This window comes from Bactrocera latifrons, unplaced genomic scaffold (assembly GCF_001853355.1).
Source record: "Bactrocera latifrons isolate USDA-ARS-PBARC rearing strain unplaced genomic scaffold, ASM185335v1 scaffold_0, whole genome shotgun sequence".
Classification (NCBI taxonomy): domain Eukaryota; kingdom Metazoa; phylum Arthropoda; class Insecta; order Diptera; family Tephritidae; genus Bactrocera; species Bactrocera latifrons.
In genome coordinates this window covers 2,389,026-2,404,006 of record NW_017534406.1, presented here as the reverse complement: position 1 = coordinate 2,404,006, position 14,981 = coordinate 2,389,026, and the positions used below count along the sequence as shown (strand labels likewise).

The 14,981-nt window shown below is 37.3% G+C and overlaps 1 protein-coding gene across 1 annotated transcript in view; it reads right to left on the bottom strand.

Moving 5' to 3' along the window:
- Nucleotides 1–298: 298 nt before the first annotated feature.
- The window catches only part of LOC108978241, a 98,333-nt gene continuing 83,650 nt past the window's right edge, over nt 299–14,981 (bottom strand). Inside the window, exon 8 of the mRNA XM_018948440.1 lies at nt 299–1,169. Coding sequence (XP_018803985.1) covers nt 824–1,169 — 346 coding nt within the window. The 3' untranslated portion in view covers nt 299–823. The remainder of the gene's footprint in view (nt 1,170–14,981) is intronic.

The following is a 14,981-nucleotide window of genomic DNA, read 5'->3' as shown; positions in this document are numbered from 1 at the left end:
CCACTTTTCTGACTCATTTTATACAAAGCGGACACTCCGATATCGTTTCTGGTAATTTTTATATGTTTACCTACATATAATATCAAGTTCTATTCTTTAACGTCTCAGGATAAATTATTCTGCTTCCTTGAAATTATTTTAATAGATCTCACTTAAATGTAATTGTGTGTGTTCGTTGTTTTTTTTGAAACCCGTTTACGTTTCGCTCAACGTTGTACTCTTAAATGTCGTCAGAGAAAGGTATACAAAAAAATACTTACCACGAAAGCACTTAAACTTTGTAAATTAGGAAGACCTCTTCACTTCATAAAAAATCAATTTTATTTGTATTTGCTTAACGTCTACGATTGACACGATTTCATGGCTTAAACACTAAAACAGCTAGAAGAACTGTGAGTATTTTGAAAGTGCAGTAAAAAAAATTGAAAACAATTTGAGCAAAAATAATTTACAATTCCACAGGGAACAAAACAAAAAGGTAAACGACTGTGTAGCTGTACAATTGATAAAGAAGTGCAAAATTGTATACATTAATTGGCACATTTTATAAATGGCTCCCAAACAAACTAAAAAAAAAAAACGAGAATTAAACTTGAATTAAATATATATATAAGTGTACAGGAGATAACAAAAACCGAGGGTAAAACTGAGAATGTAAACACAAAACACTTCACACTTAGTTGGCAGTTGACAGTTGACAGCAGCTGTCAGTTGACACTTGTCACCTGACCCTTGAAACTTTTTAGCTAACAGCTTACACTAGCTTAGCGCACCTTTACAACTTCACATCGCCCTGCCACAGTAGTTACCCTTTATTGCGTTTCTAGTTCTCCTCTTCACCGCCAGTCTCATCGCCGTCCTCGCCGCCGCTCGCTGGCCCAGAGAAAATGTAATTGTCACGTCCCGAAATGCCAGTGCCGCCAGCATCACCCAACCATGGATAGACATTAGGGCATTCGCGACAAGTCTCCATGTAGCGTGTGTCCGTCACATTCTGTTCGGGTATCTTGAAGGGTAGTGCGCAGGTATTCCAGATGTTGCATGGTTTCGGTGCAACAGCAACACTCTTGTCGCACTTCCACGATTCGATGGTGTTGACGTCACGCAACTCTTTGGGATCGGTCATGTATTGCAGCATTTGGGTGATGGTGAGTACGTAGACGTCGGGACTGCAAACAGAAAGAGTGATAATGAAATCATGAAATAGTTTAGAAATGCAATAAAAAGTTGTTTGGTCAAACGAAGTTAAAATAACTCAAAATAACATTATTTGTGTGTTTGCGAGGGAGCGACAGCGAAAGAGAGGGAGTATCATATGTATGTATGTTGAATGTAAGCGAAATAATATTGTGGGAGTACAATAACAAACATTTGCATTTCCCAAAAGTGAAATAAAACATTAGGAAAACAAAATGGTTTAGTATTCAACATTTGCATAGCGAATTTTTCGAACATGGCTGTTCTCAGTAGGAAATTTACTGGTGTGTTGCTTACTTCCGACTTATCTTCATCGTGAGTACTATTGAGTTCTAAGATTGATAAAAATGCTATTACCAATAGCTCTTCCTATGAACTCCGAAAAATTTGTACTAACCAATAACATAACCTATAAAGCTCTCTGAATAAATTAACTTTTGGGGCCGTGTTGATAAAAAACTGACCTCAAAATGCACCTAAAAGCTTGAGGTCTTCTAAAATTGGTTATTTCAATTTCAGTGCCGTGTTTATTCCCATAGGTTATTTGTGACCATCGTCTAGACGATAAATAACTTTTTCATCTCCTGCTATATTTTTGGCTAATGTGAGTTGAGTTTAGAAACTTTTTTTTAGTTTGTAAATTTGATTATAGTTTGCACTTACATTTCGTGTCAATGTGGTTTCAACAGCTAACCGAGCGATAATTTTATGTGAACTAAACCGCAAGCATTAGGATGAAAGAGAAAATTCACTGGCAAAGAATTTAGCATTTGTGAAATTGACTTTTTTAATCGATTTTTTTTAGCATTTAGCAGAGTGAAAAAGATATAGAGTTATACATAGATTTCAGTATCCGTCCGATGTGGTGGCGGGGTGGAAAACTCCTATAGCACTAATAAAAGTTTGTATGTTGTTGTAGGTTTAAAGATTGACACTACCAAACAACGTTATTGGGATATCAAAAAGAGAGGATATACTTCGTCTATACAAACTTGAAAAACGTAGGTCAGAATAGTATTTGAGCTGCACAAGCATCTCTCCGCTGTGTAACTGATACCATTTCATGAGCCTTTCATCACCAGGTTTGGTTCTTTATCATACCAGATGGAGTTCAGTTGCTAGGTCTAAGAGGAATAGTCATGCTTCAGAATGCCTGCGCTTGACGCGAATTTTAACATACTATACTCTGCGGTCTCACACAAGTGCACAACATCGACTGTTTCCTAGGTAACCAGTTCTAGACATTCAGTCCTCCCAATCTGTCAGCTTCACCAGACAGTGACCAGTTGATATTCCTATCAGGAAGACGTTAGCCAAGCGGAAGAGTCTGCCATTAATAAAACAGTAGATCCATTGTTCCGGAGCGTAGTTTTTTTGAAAGTGGTAACCAGAGTGGATGGTTTAGCGGCAATATTACACTTGAAATCGCTGACCATACAATCGATACCAGTGAAGGTATCGACTCATTATAATAGGTTGTCAAAAAAGTCTTGCGGTATTTTTAGTGAATTTTCAATTGTTCATAAAATTTTTTTTTTTGATGACTCATGCCCAGTTCTTGACCCCGCTACGGCTGCTACTATAACGGTCTCTTTCGACCAATTCAGCTATTTTATCGCAATTTTCGACGACAAGTCAAAGTCGAATTTCAAGAACTGCAAAGCTGTTGAGCTTTGTAGGTCAAGTACTTCAGTCGCATTAGCTGCTGAATAGAAATTAGCTTCTCGTGATTCACTGCTGAATGGTTGGGCGTTAGGTAAGCTCGGCAAGCACTGGTCAGATTCTAGCAACTATGCAAGTCTTTTATTATTATGAATATATTGTTTTATTATACCCTGATCAGGATATTTTAAGTTTGAGTTGAAGTTTTTAATGACCATAGGGAAATGTTATATATGTACTTTTAAAATATATATCTGATTATCTGAGTCGTTTTAGCGATGTCCGTCTGACCATCCGAACTATGCGAACTATTCCCGCAATTTTTGAGATAACGATCTGCAATTTCACATACGTCCTTATCTCCCCAAGAAGCTGCTTATTTCTCGGAACAGCTTATAACGGACGACATACACGATGGTTGGCATACAAAGGGAACGATGGAAATCAAGTGCCTATATCGAAAACTTTTTCATGATGTGATATCTTCACCAATTTGTTTAATTCCTGAGTAAAATTGTTTATTTTTTTTTGGCAAAAAATTTTAGCATCACCCTGTTATACATATGTATATAGCTTCTATGTATATTTCATATTTACATTGTAAATGTCAAAAGTTGTAGTTGGTTTTTGCAAATGTAAGCAGACATGCACAAACATACACATACATATTTACAAGCACCCTTGAATACTCAATCATACATTTACACCCACACATGCACAGATTCGCGCCTGCACATATGCAAAGTGAATACCCAAAGAGCGGGCGACAATGTTGTCGCAAACATTTCGAAGGTCAACAATTCGTCCAGCATAAGGTCGATAAAGTGGCGCGAAGTGTTAAGTGCAGTGGACCAACTTACAGGTGTCAAACAACAAACTTCCCAGAATTCAATTTAAATTAAACTCCGACATTGCAAGCCACAAACAAAAGCTACAAGCTAAGGATACGATGTAAGAAATAAATATAATAAAGTGTGTATTAAATGAAACCCTCTCGCACAACTCGCATTGATACTCGCCATTGATGGCCACAAACAAATAGTTGCTCATACGCACACACCCTCCTCCACACTGCGCTGCTGTTATTGGCACTAATTAAAAATTCCAAAAGTTTCAAACAAAATAAGCAAAAGTTAGCTACGCCAACGCCCGCAACTGCACTCCGTCTGCAGCAGCATCCCCTCGCTCACAACCATACAGTGCCGTGGCGTGGCACCGGGATGAGTTTGCACTTACTTTGTAGGGGATATTGAAGTATTTATGTGCATGAATTGTATATGTATGTGTTTGTGTTTGTGTTTGGAGGTATTGTATTTCAATGTCTGCTGCTCAGAACATTTAAATGCCTTTGTTGCTGTTGTTGGCGGTGAGTAGAAAAATGTATCGAAAATAATAAGAAAATCATCGGTAAATAAAAGTATAGCAAAGGCTAAGCAAAAGTGTTAAGTGCGCTGAGCGTGTCGAATGCCGCATGACGGCGTGTATTAACTTTGCGCAATTTCAATGTTGATTGAAAATTATTTTAGGTTAAATAGCGGTTAAGCATCTGGTGTTGATGAAAGGATTACGCAATACTTCCGGTAATTTTCTTACTCTTGTTGTTGTTGTTGTTGTTGCTGTTGTTGTTGCTGTTTATGTTAAATGGGGTTAAGTTGAAAAGTTGTTCTTAATCTTGTTTACTTGGCTACTTAAAATGTTGTTGTATTGAATTAGATTTAACCAAAGCAGTTAAGTAAAGGTTAATGCCAAGCATATTGAATTTCAAATAATTTGCGGAATTCGCGCGGAAGTTGCAAGAATTGCTTGAAGCTCGTTAAGCTAACGATTGTGAGTAAATTTTGTGAATTTATGTAAATAAGCTTTGTATTTTAGAATTTGGTTCGCAGAACAAATGATTTTTTCGTTCTTTCGGTGACTAGAAAAGGTATTATGAGGATTTTGAATAGAATATGTAAATAGGACTGAGTCGATTTAAAAAAAATTATTGGATCAATCGTTACAATTCATTAAAATTTTTCATTAAAATTCCTTTTCCGTCGATGCAGCGCTGCCAGCGCGATTTCCAAGCATTTTGGAATAGCCTTGAGAGCCGAGGTGCATGCGCTTGGATTCACTCTGTCGTCTCAAAAGAAAAGGAAGATTGACTTTTTGTCTCGCAATCACATTCAAAGATCCATGACTCTTCACCTGTGATTGCATTATTCAAAAATTCACGCGTGAAGTTAAAATTTCCTTGGCACGCTTCTACTCGCTGCAATTTCTGGTCGTTAGTGACCACTTTTGGGACCATCTTCGTGCCCATGTTCAAGTGCTCCGTCACAATGTCATGAACAAAAGATTTTGATACATTTTACATCTGCGCAATTAAGCGAATACTTAGTCGACGGTCTGAGCTTAAAACTTTGCGCACAGTCCTTTTACTTTCCGCACAAACCCTGTATCTAGTTGATTTTCCAGGCTTGAAGACACATTGATAAGGTCCAATTAGTTTGTTGCCGGCGGACTTTAATGTTTTACACAGTACATTTGATAGGACCTTATATGCGATGTTCAGGATACTTATACCACGGTAGAGGGCGCAGTTTGTGAGGTCTCTCTTTTTGTGAATTAAGCAGAGCACACTTAAACTCCAATCGTCGGGCATTCCGTATTTGAATAGTTCTGCCGGCAATCCATTCGTTCCCGCAGCTGTGTTGTTCTACAGTCGGATAATAGCGATTCGAACTTCTTCATGGTCGGGCAAAGGAAAGTCTGCTCCAGGGTTATCGATTGGGGAATCGGGTTTCCCCATCTCCTGTTGTTATGCTTTCTTTGAATTTTCCAATGCTGGAATCTGGTACTACAGTTAACTATATTTCGGGTCTCTGCTAAGTCGATGAGTTTCAGCCCGTTTGGGAATGTCTCATCTTGGTTGTTGAATTTAAAAACCGTGGTGCCAACGATACTTTCTTTGCCTACTCTGGAGTTAAAGTTGCCAATGTAAATATCGTGGCGGGGGCAGCTCTCATAGCTGCGCCCAAAACGCTCATAGAGGACATTTTGGTTACGCCCTTCTCTTCCGTCAGTCCTTTTCCCGTCCAGTATATAGTCTATATAAATTTCTATACATTAGATTAGAGTTATACCTCAGAGCCCAGAGATAATTCCCTTTGATATTGAAATTATCGGCGAATCGACGAAACCAAAATATTTGGCCGTTACGGTATTAGGATCATAAATATTATTCACATTTTCACCCGCCGGGCTTGTTTTTTACTTTATTTGAAGAAAAGATGTAAACCACGGCGTTTTTTCTCTTTGGTAAGGTTAAATTTTCAGTTAAGTATTCACAAAACTTTAAAAGAAGTTCTTTTAGAACAAAAACTAATCTTTCTCATCAAGCGGCTGCCAACAGGTGCTACTTTGTGTGAGGTGGGCAATTGAAAAGTAGAATCACTCTTCGAACAAAAATCACGTTCTAAAGGTCTGTCATTATTACCGTTCTTTTATACGGCGTAGTAAAATGGATGATGATGAAACGAGCTGAGGAAGCACTTGAAGCATTCGAGATAAGTGCTCTTGTTAAGATCTTTGGCACCATCTGCGTGGGCGAAAAATATCGAAGAAAATGGAACCACGAACTGTATGAGCTCTGAGCTCTACGGCGACATGAATATGGTTAATCGCATAAAATCCACCAAACCTACTGTCATTCGCAATTTGTGTGCTATGGATGGACTAAGAAAGCAAGGGCGCCCACACATTCAATGGAACGACTAATGGCATAACAACCTGTCTGCATTTGAAAGGTACAACTGGCGTGATCTCGCAAAGCATAGAGGCAACTGGCGATATTTTGTGTTTTCGGCCCAGACCGACCTACGGTTGCAGTGCCAAGACAAGAGAAGTTCCATACTTGGTTGTTGTAGCTCATATTGAAATACACAATTCCAAAAGTCTATTGCAGTCTTCGTTTCATGTCTCCGTCCATTGTTCGCTCATCTAATTGACCTATAATTGTTGTTGTGCTCATCGAAACTAAATAACAAGGTAATATAATTGAAAGAGCTCTCGCAAAGTGAGAAATACTTCACAACTTTGTCAAACACCGGGACTAACACGATTTTACTACAATGCAACACATGTATACAAACAAAACAGACATGCAGAAAATAGAAGATAATGTATAAAAATGCGTAAAAGAAAGTTTATTGAGGTCGGCACATACAAGTGTGCGCAAAGAACTTTTCCCATATTTGCTCAAGCACACAGACACATACATACGAGCTCGTTTGTTGCATGAAATAAGCAGAGCCAAGCATTTGAACTCTTGTGTCTTGTGCTTGGCACCATGCGCAGCTTGGCTGTCAGAAGATCGAACTCTGTGCAACAATCGCTAACAAAAGTCAGCAGCACCATCCATACACACACACACATATAAAGCGACATCTCAAAAACGGCTCGAATAGCTGTAAATATAAATAAACGAGTGGCAACACTAACAAGACACGGGAGCGTCGATGGCAAAAGTTTTTGTGTTGCAGGCGCTCGTATATTGCCTACGTAGCAAAGTTGGAGAATTTTTGTTGACAAGCATTTAATTTGTTTACGATACACAAATGTCATTGACACATACAATTTTATTTCGTTTCACCAACCGCTCTCTTCTTCTCCTTCTCCTTCGCCTACGTCTTATTTCTGCTGTAGTTTTCTTTTGATTCGAGCACCTTTCTGTTTTATTGTTATTGTTGCTGCACCGTGTGAAAAGTATCGCATAGTATATAACAATAAAATCTGCTACAACAACAACAATAACGACAATACAAATAAAGCAAATGTTAGAATTTCGCAATTTGTCACAATCGAATTGTCGCTTCGTCGACTCGTCGAGTTTTCTTACCGTTTGCCATAATTGGCAAAACTTTGGTCATGTGTCCGCAGTTTATGTGTGGTACGAAATACTTGGACATTTGTTTGTTTTGGGCATGCGGCTGACTCTGAAAAGAGTAGCCAATTTGCTGCATTTACGATGTTGGCTAAATATAATCGTTGGTTTATGCTAGAATGAAGCTAATTTGTTGGTATGTGTGCAGGTTGTCAGCAGCGATCGTTATTCAATTAATTGCATGACATACATATATCTATTCTTAAAAAGGGTGGCACCAACTTTTTTCTAATGCAAAGCCACGAACAGAAGTCGTAATGCCACCATTGTTAGCTAGCGAAGAAGAAATTTTGGCCATAGCCGGATAAATTAGAAGCAGCCGATCCCATATTAAACAGAGCCGCAAAGTAAGCCATGACTTTGAAACCAAAACTATTCGCAAAAATATACAATGCGTGTTTAAAATATCCGTAGAAAGTCCAGCGATTGGTTCTACTTCCTAAACTTAAAAAAGTCTCCGGAGGAATCTTCATCATATTGGCAAAGTGTACGAAAGTATAGTAAGAAACCGCTTAGAGTGAGCAATCTAGAAAGCCGGCAGATTATCAAAAAGACAATACGGCTTTATGAAAAAGAGCTCCACCATTGACGCAGTAAGCAATCTCGTATATGGTAAGCGATTCAAAGGCGGTATAAAAAAATATATTGCGCACTGATTACCTTGGATGCGCATAATGCCCTCAACACAGCAAAGTTGGCCAACATAATCAAGGCTCTGTATGACATACGCGCTTCTCAATATATTATGAGTTATTTCGAAAACAGTCGATTACTCTATTTTGAGAGGAGCACCGCAATTGTCGCTTCTAGGTCCCCTTATGTGGAACCTAATGACGGGGTGAAAAGGAGACAGCAAAAAATAGCTGTTAAATTAAGTGCATATACAGACAACCTTATTGTAGTGGTAGTGCACAAAAACGTACATGATCTCCGGAACGAATGCAATGGGTGCACAAACGGTTTGCGCCAATGGTTCTCTTCAATGAGTTTAGAACTGGCTGATCAAAAAACAGAAATCTTGCTCAACTAGAAAAGTAGAGGAAAGTATATCTCTCACCTTAGCGGAGTGCGAGATTCATTGACAGCAACAACTAAAGTATTTGGAAGACTCAAGGCTCAAATTTAAGGATCACCTGGATTACACTGCAGGTAAAGCAAATAAATTCCTAGATGCCTTATCAAGAGTGATGACAAATAAAAGCTGCGTGCGTTTCGGTCGGCCATTTCTTCAAAAGTAATGAGATTAGTTGTATAATATGCCGCTGTAATATGGATCCAGGCGCTAGGCATCAAAGCATATGTAAGACAAATAAGGAATAAGGAACAGCCTGTCGGCACTAAGAGTTATCAGTGCTATCCGAGCAATATCAAAGAATTCTGTTGAAGTAATAGCCAGTATGATGCCATCTGAAATCCAGGGTGATTAACCGTCTATAGGAGCCAAAAGGAAGATAAAGTCAAAAGCTTAACAATATAACAGTAGCGGTGGCAAACCGCACTGAACGGATGGTTAATACCGGACATCCATTTGTGGATAGACACCTAACGCAAATACTAAGTGGACATAGGTGATTTAGAAGCTAACTGTACAGACTCCAGCACGACATTATTACGACTTGTCCGACGTGTACAGAGTGATTTGAAGAGAATGAGCATGTATTCTTTTATTGCCTTTTCTTTGTAAGTAAGAGGGGAAAACTAAAAACTTGAAACTGGAAATGATGACACTCACGTCTCAGTCAACTGAGAACTAGATAGCTGTCAATCGAAGCGGCATCCTCAATCATGACAAAACTGAGACATATAGAGTAGATAGGGGACCGTTCCGCCTCTTGCAGATACAACGCAAGATGCATAAGGAAAACACACTACTCATGTTGTTTTGTATCTGGGGAATGATTTTGTCGTATTTACCCCTAGAGGAGCTTAAGAATATCGAATTCACGAATAGGGAGAGAAAGGTTTTTATGAGAGTGACCTTATGAAATTACCTTCAAAATGGCCAAGTTATCGAGCAAAACTGTTCATATTTGTCCCAAATCTGATCATTCGAACTATGCCAAACAAAACCTTCAATGTAATACTAATATAATGGATTTCTTTTTTACAGAACATGTTCTGAAAACATATCCAGCCTATAGTATTTAGTATACTATATATAAAAGCTGTCTCCAATCGAGTTTCTAGTTTACCTTTTTACCGATGCTTTCGACAAGATAAGCAGTTCTTTTCCCACGACGATCGGATTTACGTAATCGGAACAGACCCGCACTTTTACTCGGCTAAGGACTGTCGACTTGGAGGAGTTCTACCGCCTTATCAACAAAAACGACAAGACGACAATGGTCAGTACTACATAACCGCAAATTATTTGCTTAATATCAATAAAATGAAGATTTTTTACTCAAACATCTTTCATTAGAGAGACATATTTTTAGACCCTGACTTTACCATAAACCTTATTTTACTGTTAAATAATATTTTTGTATTTCAAACTCAAATATTTTCAAACACATAAACATTGAAAAAAATTTATACGTTGATTTATTCGTAAACAAGAAGAAATTCCTGAAGTTCATTACCGTTAGCCCTCATTTACCAGTTATGCGTCTGAAGGGCTGACAAAAAGTTTTATTAGCCATATACCACTACATGCATAGCTGATTGTAGTGAAAATGCCATTAAAATGGAATAAATTCCGCGTACATCCAATGCCGGTGTTGTCATTTTCAATTACCTATCTTAACTGGATTGCGGATGAAGGATATGAGCATATGCAGTGGCGAGCAAAGTAATAGCATACCGAATATTTTTTGTGAATTATGTAATACATAATTTTTATAGAAGTTGTAGCGAAGGTGAAATTAATAGCCGACACTGGATATTACTCAAAATTGTCTTCTCTGAAAAATAATTGAAAAATTTTATAAAAAGAGAGGGTGCGATATTTTGATTATTTTTTTTTATAAAAATACATTTTTAATTTGAAAATATTTTTTTATTATTTGGTATAATTACACTGTGGAACATTTTTGGGATTATTGTCTGGGGGGTGAGAAATTCCTAGTCAGGTTGATGGTACTAGGTCAGTATAGTAAAACTCTCAAAGGGTTTGGCGTTCGTATGTGTAAGTTTTTTTTATGACCTTGTCAAAAACCAGAAATATCTTAGTTGTTGGAGCCTTCTATTACTTCTTTGATTGCCTGCCATGCATTCAATATGTGTATATCAATCAAAATAGTGTTGAATGCGTCACTTTTAATCAGCGTATATCTGGGATGGGAAAAAATTAATTTGTTAAGATGGAAAACCATGGGAAATAAGGGAAAAATTTAAAAGGGTCATAAAAAAAAAATTGACACATACGAATGCCAAACCCTTTGAGGGTTTTACTATACTGACCTAGTACCATCACCCTGACTTGGAATTTCTCACCCCCCAGATTAACTGTTGTACTGTGTTATTTATTTCTCTTCTTTGTTTTACTAGTCGCTTTCTTGTTCGGCAAGTCTATTCACTATACCAAAATTCTCCTCCAGCCTGTACGTCGAAGCTTTAAGCTGGCAAATGTGTGAAAATTACAAAAGTTATAGTGCGCCACTATCGGGCGCATCGCACTCGGCTGGTAAGCGGGTGGAATTTGTAACAACAACAAAGACAGACTAATACGTCTAATTCTAAGTGCTAACGGTTGCGCCAGTAGCGCTTGGCATCATCGGTGTAACTTCATTAACGAAGTTTAAGCAACAATATATGCGCCATTTTAACATGGCGGCGATTTAGGCCATGTCGCTTGCAAAGTTCACCACACCATGCGCATCCGTTACATAGCTGTGGTAAATTTTTCGCATATTTCTACGCTACTCGACTTTTTTCTGTGTTTTTGTTATTGTTGTTGTCCGAGTTTTTTTGATGCTACTGCTATTTTCCCTTTTTTGTTTTCTGTTTGGGGAGCGCCTAGTGTTGCTGTTGTTTTTGTTGTTGCAAACGATTTTTTTCCCTGCACTAACTATGTTTTGCGTTATTTTAAAATGAAAGTTTAATTCCGTTAAACTTTTCTCATTAAAACGTGCGAAACGCTGCTGGTCAGTGGCATGAAAGCGCACGAGTGCAAAAACATTGGCGGTTAATGGCGCGGCGTTAAGTGCGGCAAAGTGCTGGAACAAGTAATGCCAGGCTGTAAGTACTGCGTGCACTCATACATACAAATATATATTTTTTTGTATATACAACTTTCGATTTGCAAACTATGCGCAGTTATAATTAAAAGAATGTAATTAATTACAATTGATTATTGCTGTGGTGAAGTTGCCACATTTTTTTCTAGTAACGGTACTTTCCGGGAGCTATTTGAGTTATGTTTAATTATGCGAGTTTAGAGCTGAAAAGCAGGCGCACAAGAGTTTGTAAATTATATAATGTTAGTAATTGTAGCGCTTCCAACAGCTAATTTAAGCACTCGGTTGTATTCATGAACAAAAAATGTCGCATTTTTAATAGCATAAAAAAGTGTAAAATAACTTTGTTGCTTTATTCCAGCCCTTTTATAAGACAGCTATATGTTATAGTTGTCCGAATTGGAAAGTTATTGTCTTTTAACAGATGAGCCAAATTGAGGTATTCTTTCCAATTAGTTTTCGTGACAGATCATGCGTGAGTCGTGTCAAGCTGTTATGTTATTTTTGTTCAGTATTGTTTGACATTTCATCAGGGAAAGTCGTACGTTTGAACGATTTAACTTTATTATGAAAATTCACATTCTGTTAAGAATGTGTTTCACGGACTTCGCTTAACTTATGGTCACCATAATCGGCTTACTGAGCATACTATTCGCAACACCATAACCTATCTTGAGACCCAGAAAGAGAGAGACCCAAGAAGATCCGACGTTTTCAGCGATGAGGCCAATTTTGGGTTCAATAGGTATGTGAACAAGCAAAATACATTTGAGACAAAGAGCAACCTGAAGAGACTCAAGAGCTGATATGTCTTCTAGAAAAAATTTCATGTTTTGGACCGGTCGATTGGCCGATTGTGTGATATTTGTAGTGGTATCTTGGATAGTAATCCATTCCAAATTTCTACAAGATATCTTTGTGAAAAATTGTTCAATATAAGCCCTTGATTCCGATCGTTGAAATTGTTGTATTTTGTCACTAGACCACTAACAATCACATTGTGTTAAACCATTGCAGTGTTGAAAAGGTGAGATTTCAAGCTTCATTCAATCCAAAAAAAAAATTTAATTCAGAGAAATTGAAAAAAAAGTTACAGCTGTTCAAAAATGAATGAAACTGATGAAGAAATTCGCTATATTTTGACGCAACCAATCGATGCAATTTGTGAAGTTTAGTGAGACGATGCTGCATCAGTTTGTGTAGCACAACAATGGTTCGCTCGCTTCCATTCTAGAAATTTCGATTTACACTGATGGAATAATGTCTGTTGTTTTTTATTTATTTATTTATTATTATAAATATAATATAAGTTGAAGTTTGATTAGAAATACGAAAAGACTTTTTCGAATACCCAGTATATACTATAGTCGGTCGAATAATTGACAGCTTTTTGATGAGAAACGGATGCGTGCAAAATTTGAGAACGATATCTCGATAATTGAGTGTCTGGTTTGCGTATATGATAAAGGGGTAGATAAAGCATTATGATCATTTATATATATGCATACTTTATAGGGTCTCGAGACTTTCCAACTATCGTGGCACACTTAATATTCCCTGTTCATGATATAATAACGACCTATTGGCGCTTTGATGTTAAAACTTTCCTTACTTTTTTAAAACTCTATTGTAGTTGAAGATGCTGAAGCTTACTGACGACTTTCGGAAGAATTTGTCATGAGCAAGAATAAGGATAATGTATTAAACATTATTGTAAAATTTTTTACCACATCGAATTATATTATATATGTATAGAACAAGATTTGTTGAAGCTGCATGCTTCGATGTCGCTCAAGTATGTCATCATTTCTTTGGTACTGTTTTAATTGGCATGGCTTGCTGTCTAAATTAGTTAAACTAATCCCAAATATTAGTAGAACACTGCTCAGACAATATGATGGCAAGCATTTGTTAGAACTTTCGCAATTATTCCTGAGCCAAAGTAAATCTGTAAGAGGATGAATGAGCTTTTTCCTCAAAGGAGAGTTTTCTTTTCCGTTGATGTAGTGTTGTTTGGTCAATCGCAGTTCACGCGATAAGATTCACAATTTTGAGGGTGACAATTGACGAACACGAGATATAATCAAATTGACACTTCCTGCTTGAATGTTCCGCCTTTGAGACATTGAGGCTAAAATACATATTTATACATATTCAGGTGAACTAGCGGGATTATAAATGAAACATATAAACAGATTTTTGGTAGGTTCAAGACGTTTTGTTGAGATTAATACAGATGACTATCTTAATTATTCTAAAACTAAAAATTCTCTGTGAGGTAGATATATGTACCTGTAGGTCGATTTTTTTCTTTAAAATAACATATGCCGGAAAATTTTTACGGTATATTCTGAACAACTTGAAAAATGTGAATAAGAGGATGTATGGGAGATATATGATTTAGTTTCCCGATCTGAGCGATTGTGATAAATGATCAAGAGGAGAGCTCAAAAACTGACGATAGCCCCAAAAACTTCGTTTATATACTGCAAATTGGCTTGATTTTACAGAGACCGGAGAGCTGATTCGTTTTAATGAGCGTTAATGGTTTCCTAAATTTCGTACAGTCTATATGAGCACTGAAGGCGATGAACTCAATGGAGCTGTTTACGGACGAAAGCTTCAAAATGCAGTTAGCTGTAAAATGGAATTAATCGATATAGATTTCGTTCTAAGAATATGAGTGGGACCGCTCATAAATTTTTGGCTATGTAAAAGCTCTGTGCAAAGTGTGTACGAACAACAGAAAAATTATTTGAAATGAGCTTTGATCTTCTTACTCGGGTTGTTGGTCTTAGTGCCTATTTCATATTCCCAGAACTCGAGATAAAGCGCGCTGGAAAGAAATCGTCCATAATGTAATCAATTGCGAGAGATAAACTTTACTAATATAATAGTATCAAACAGTTGGAAGATGAGCGGCGTTTCGTCTTCTTCTCGTTGGTAACAGTATATGCTTCCCAAAGCTTTAAGAATTGCTGAAGACATTGTTTATACATGATAATTTTACTTTTTTCATT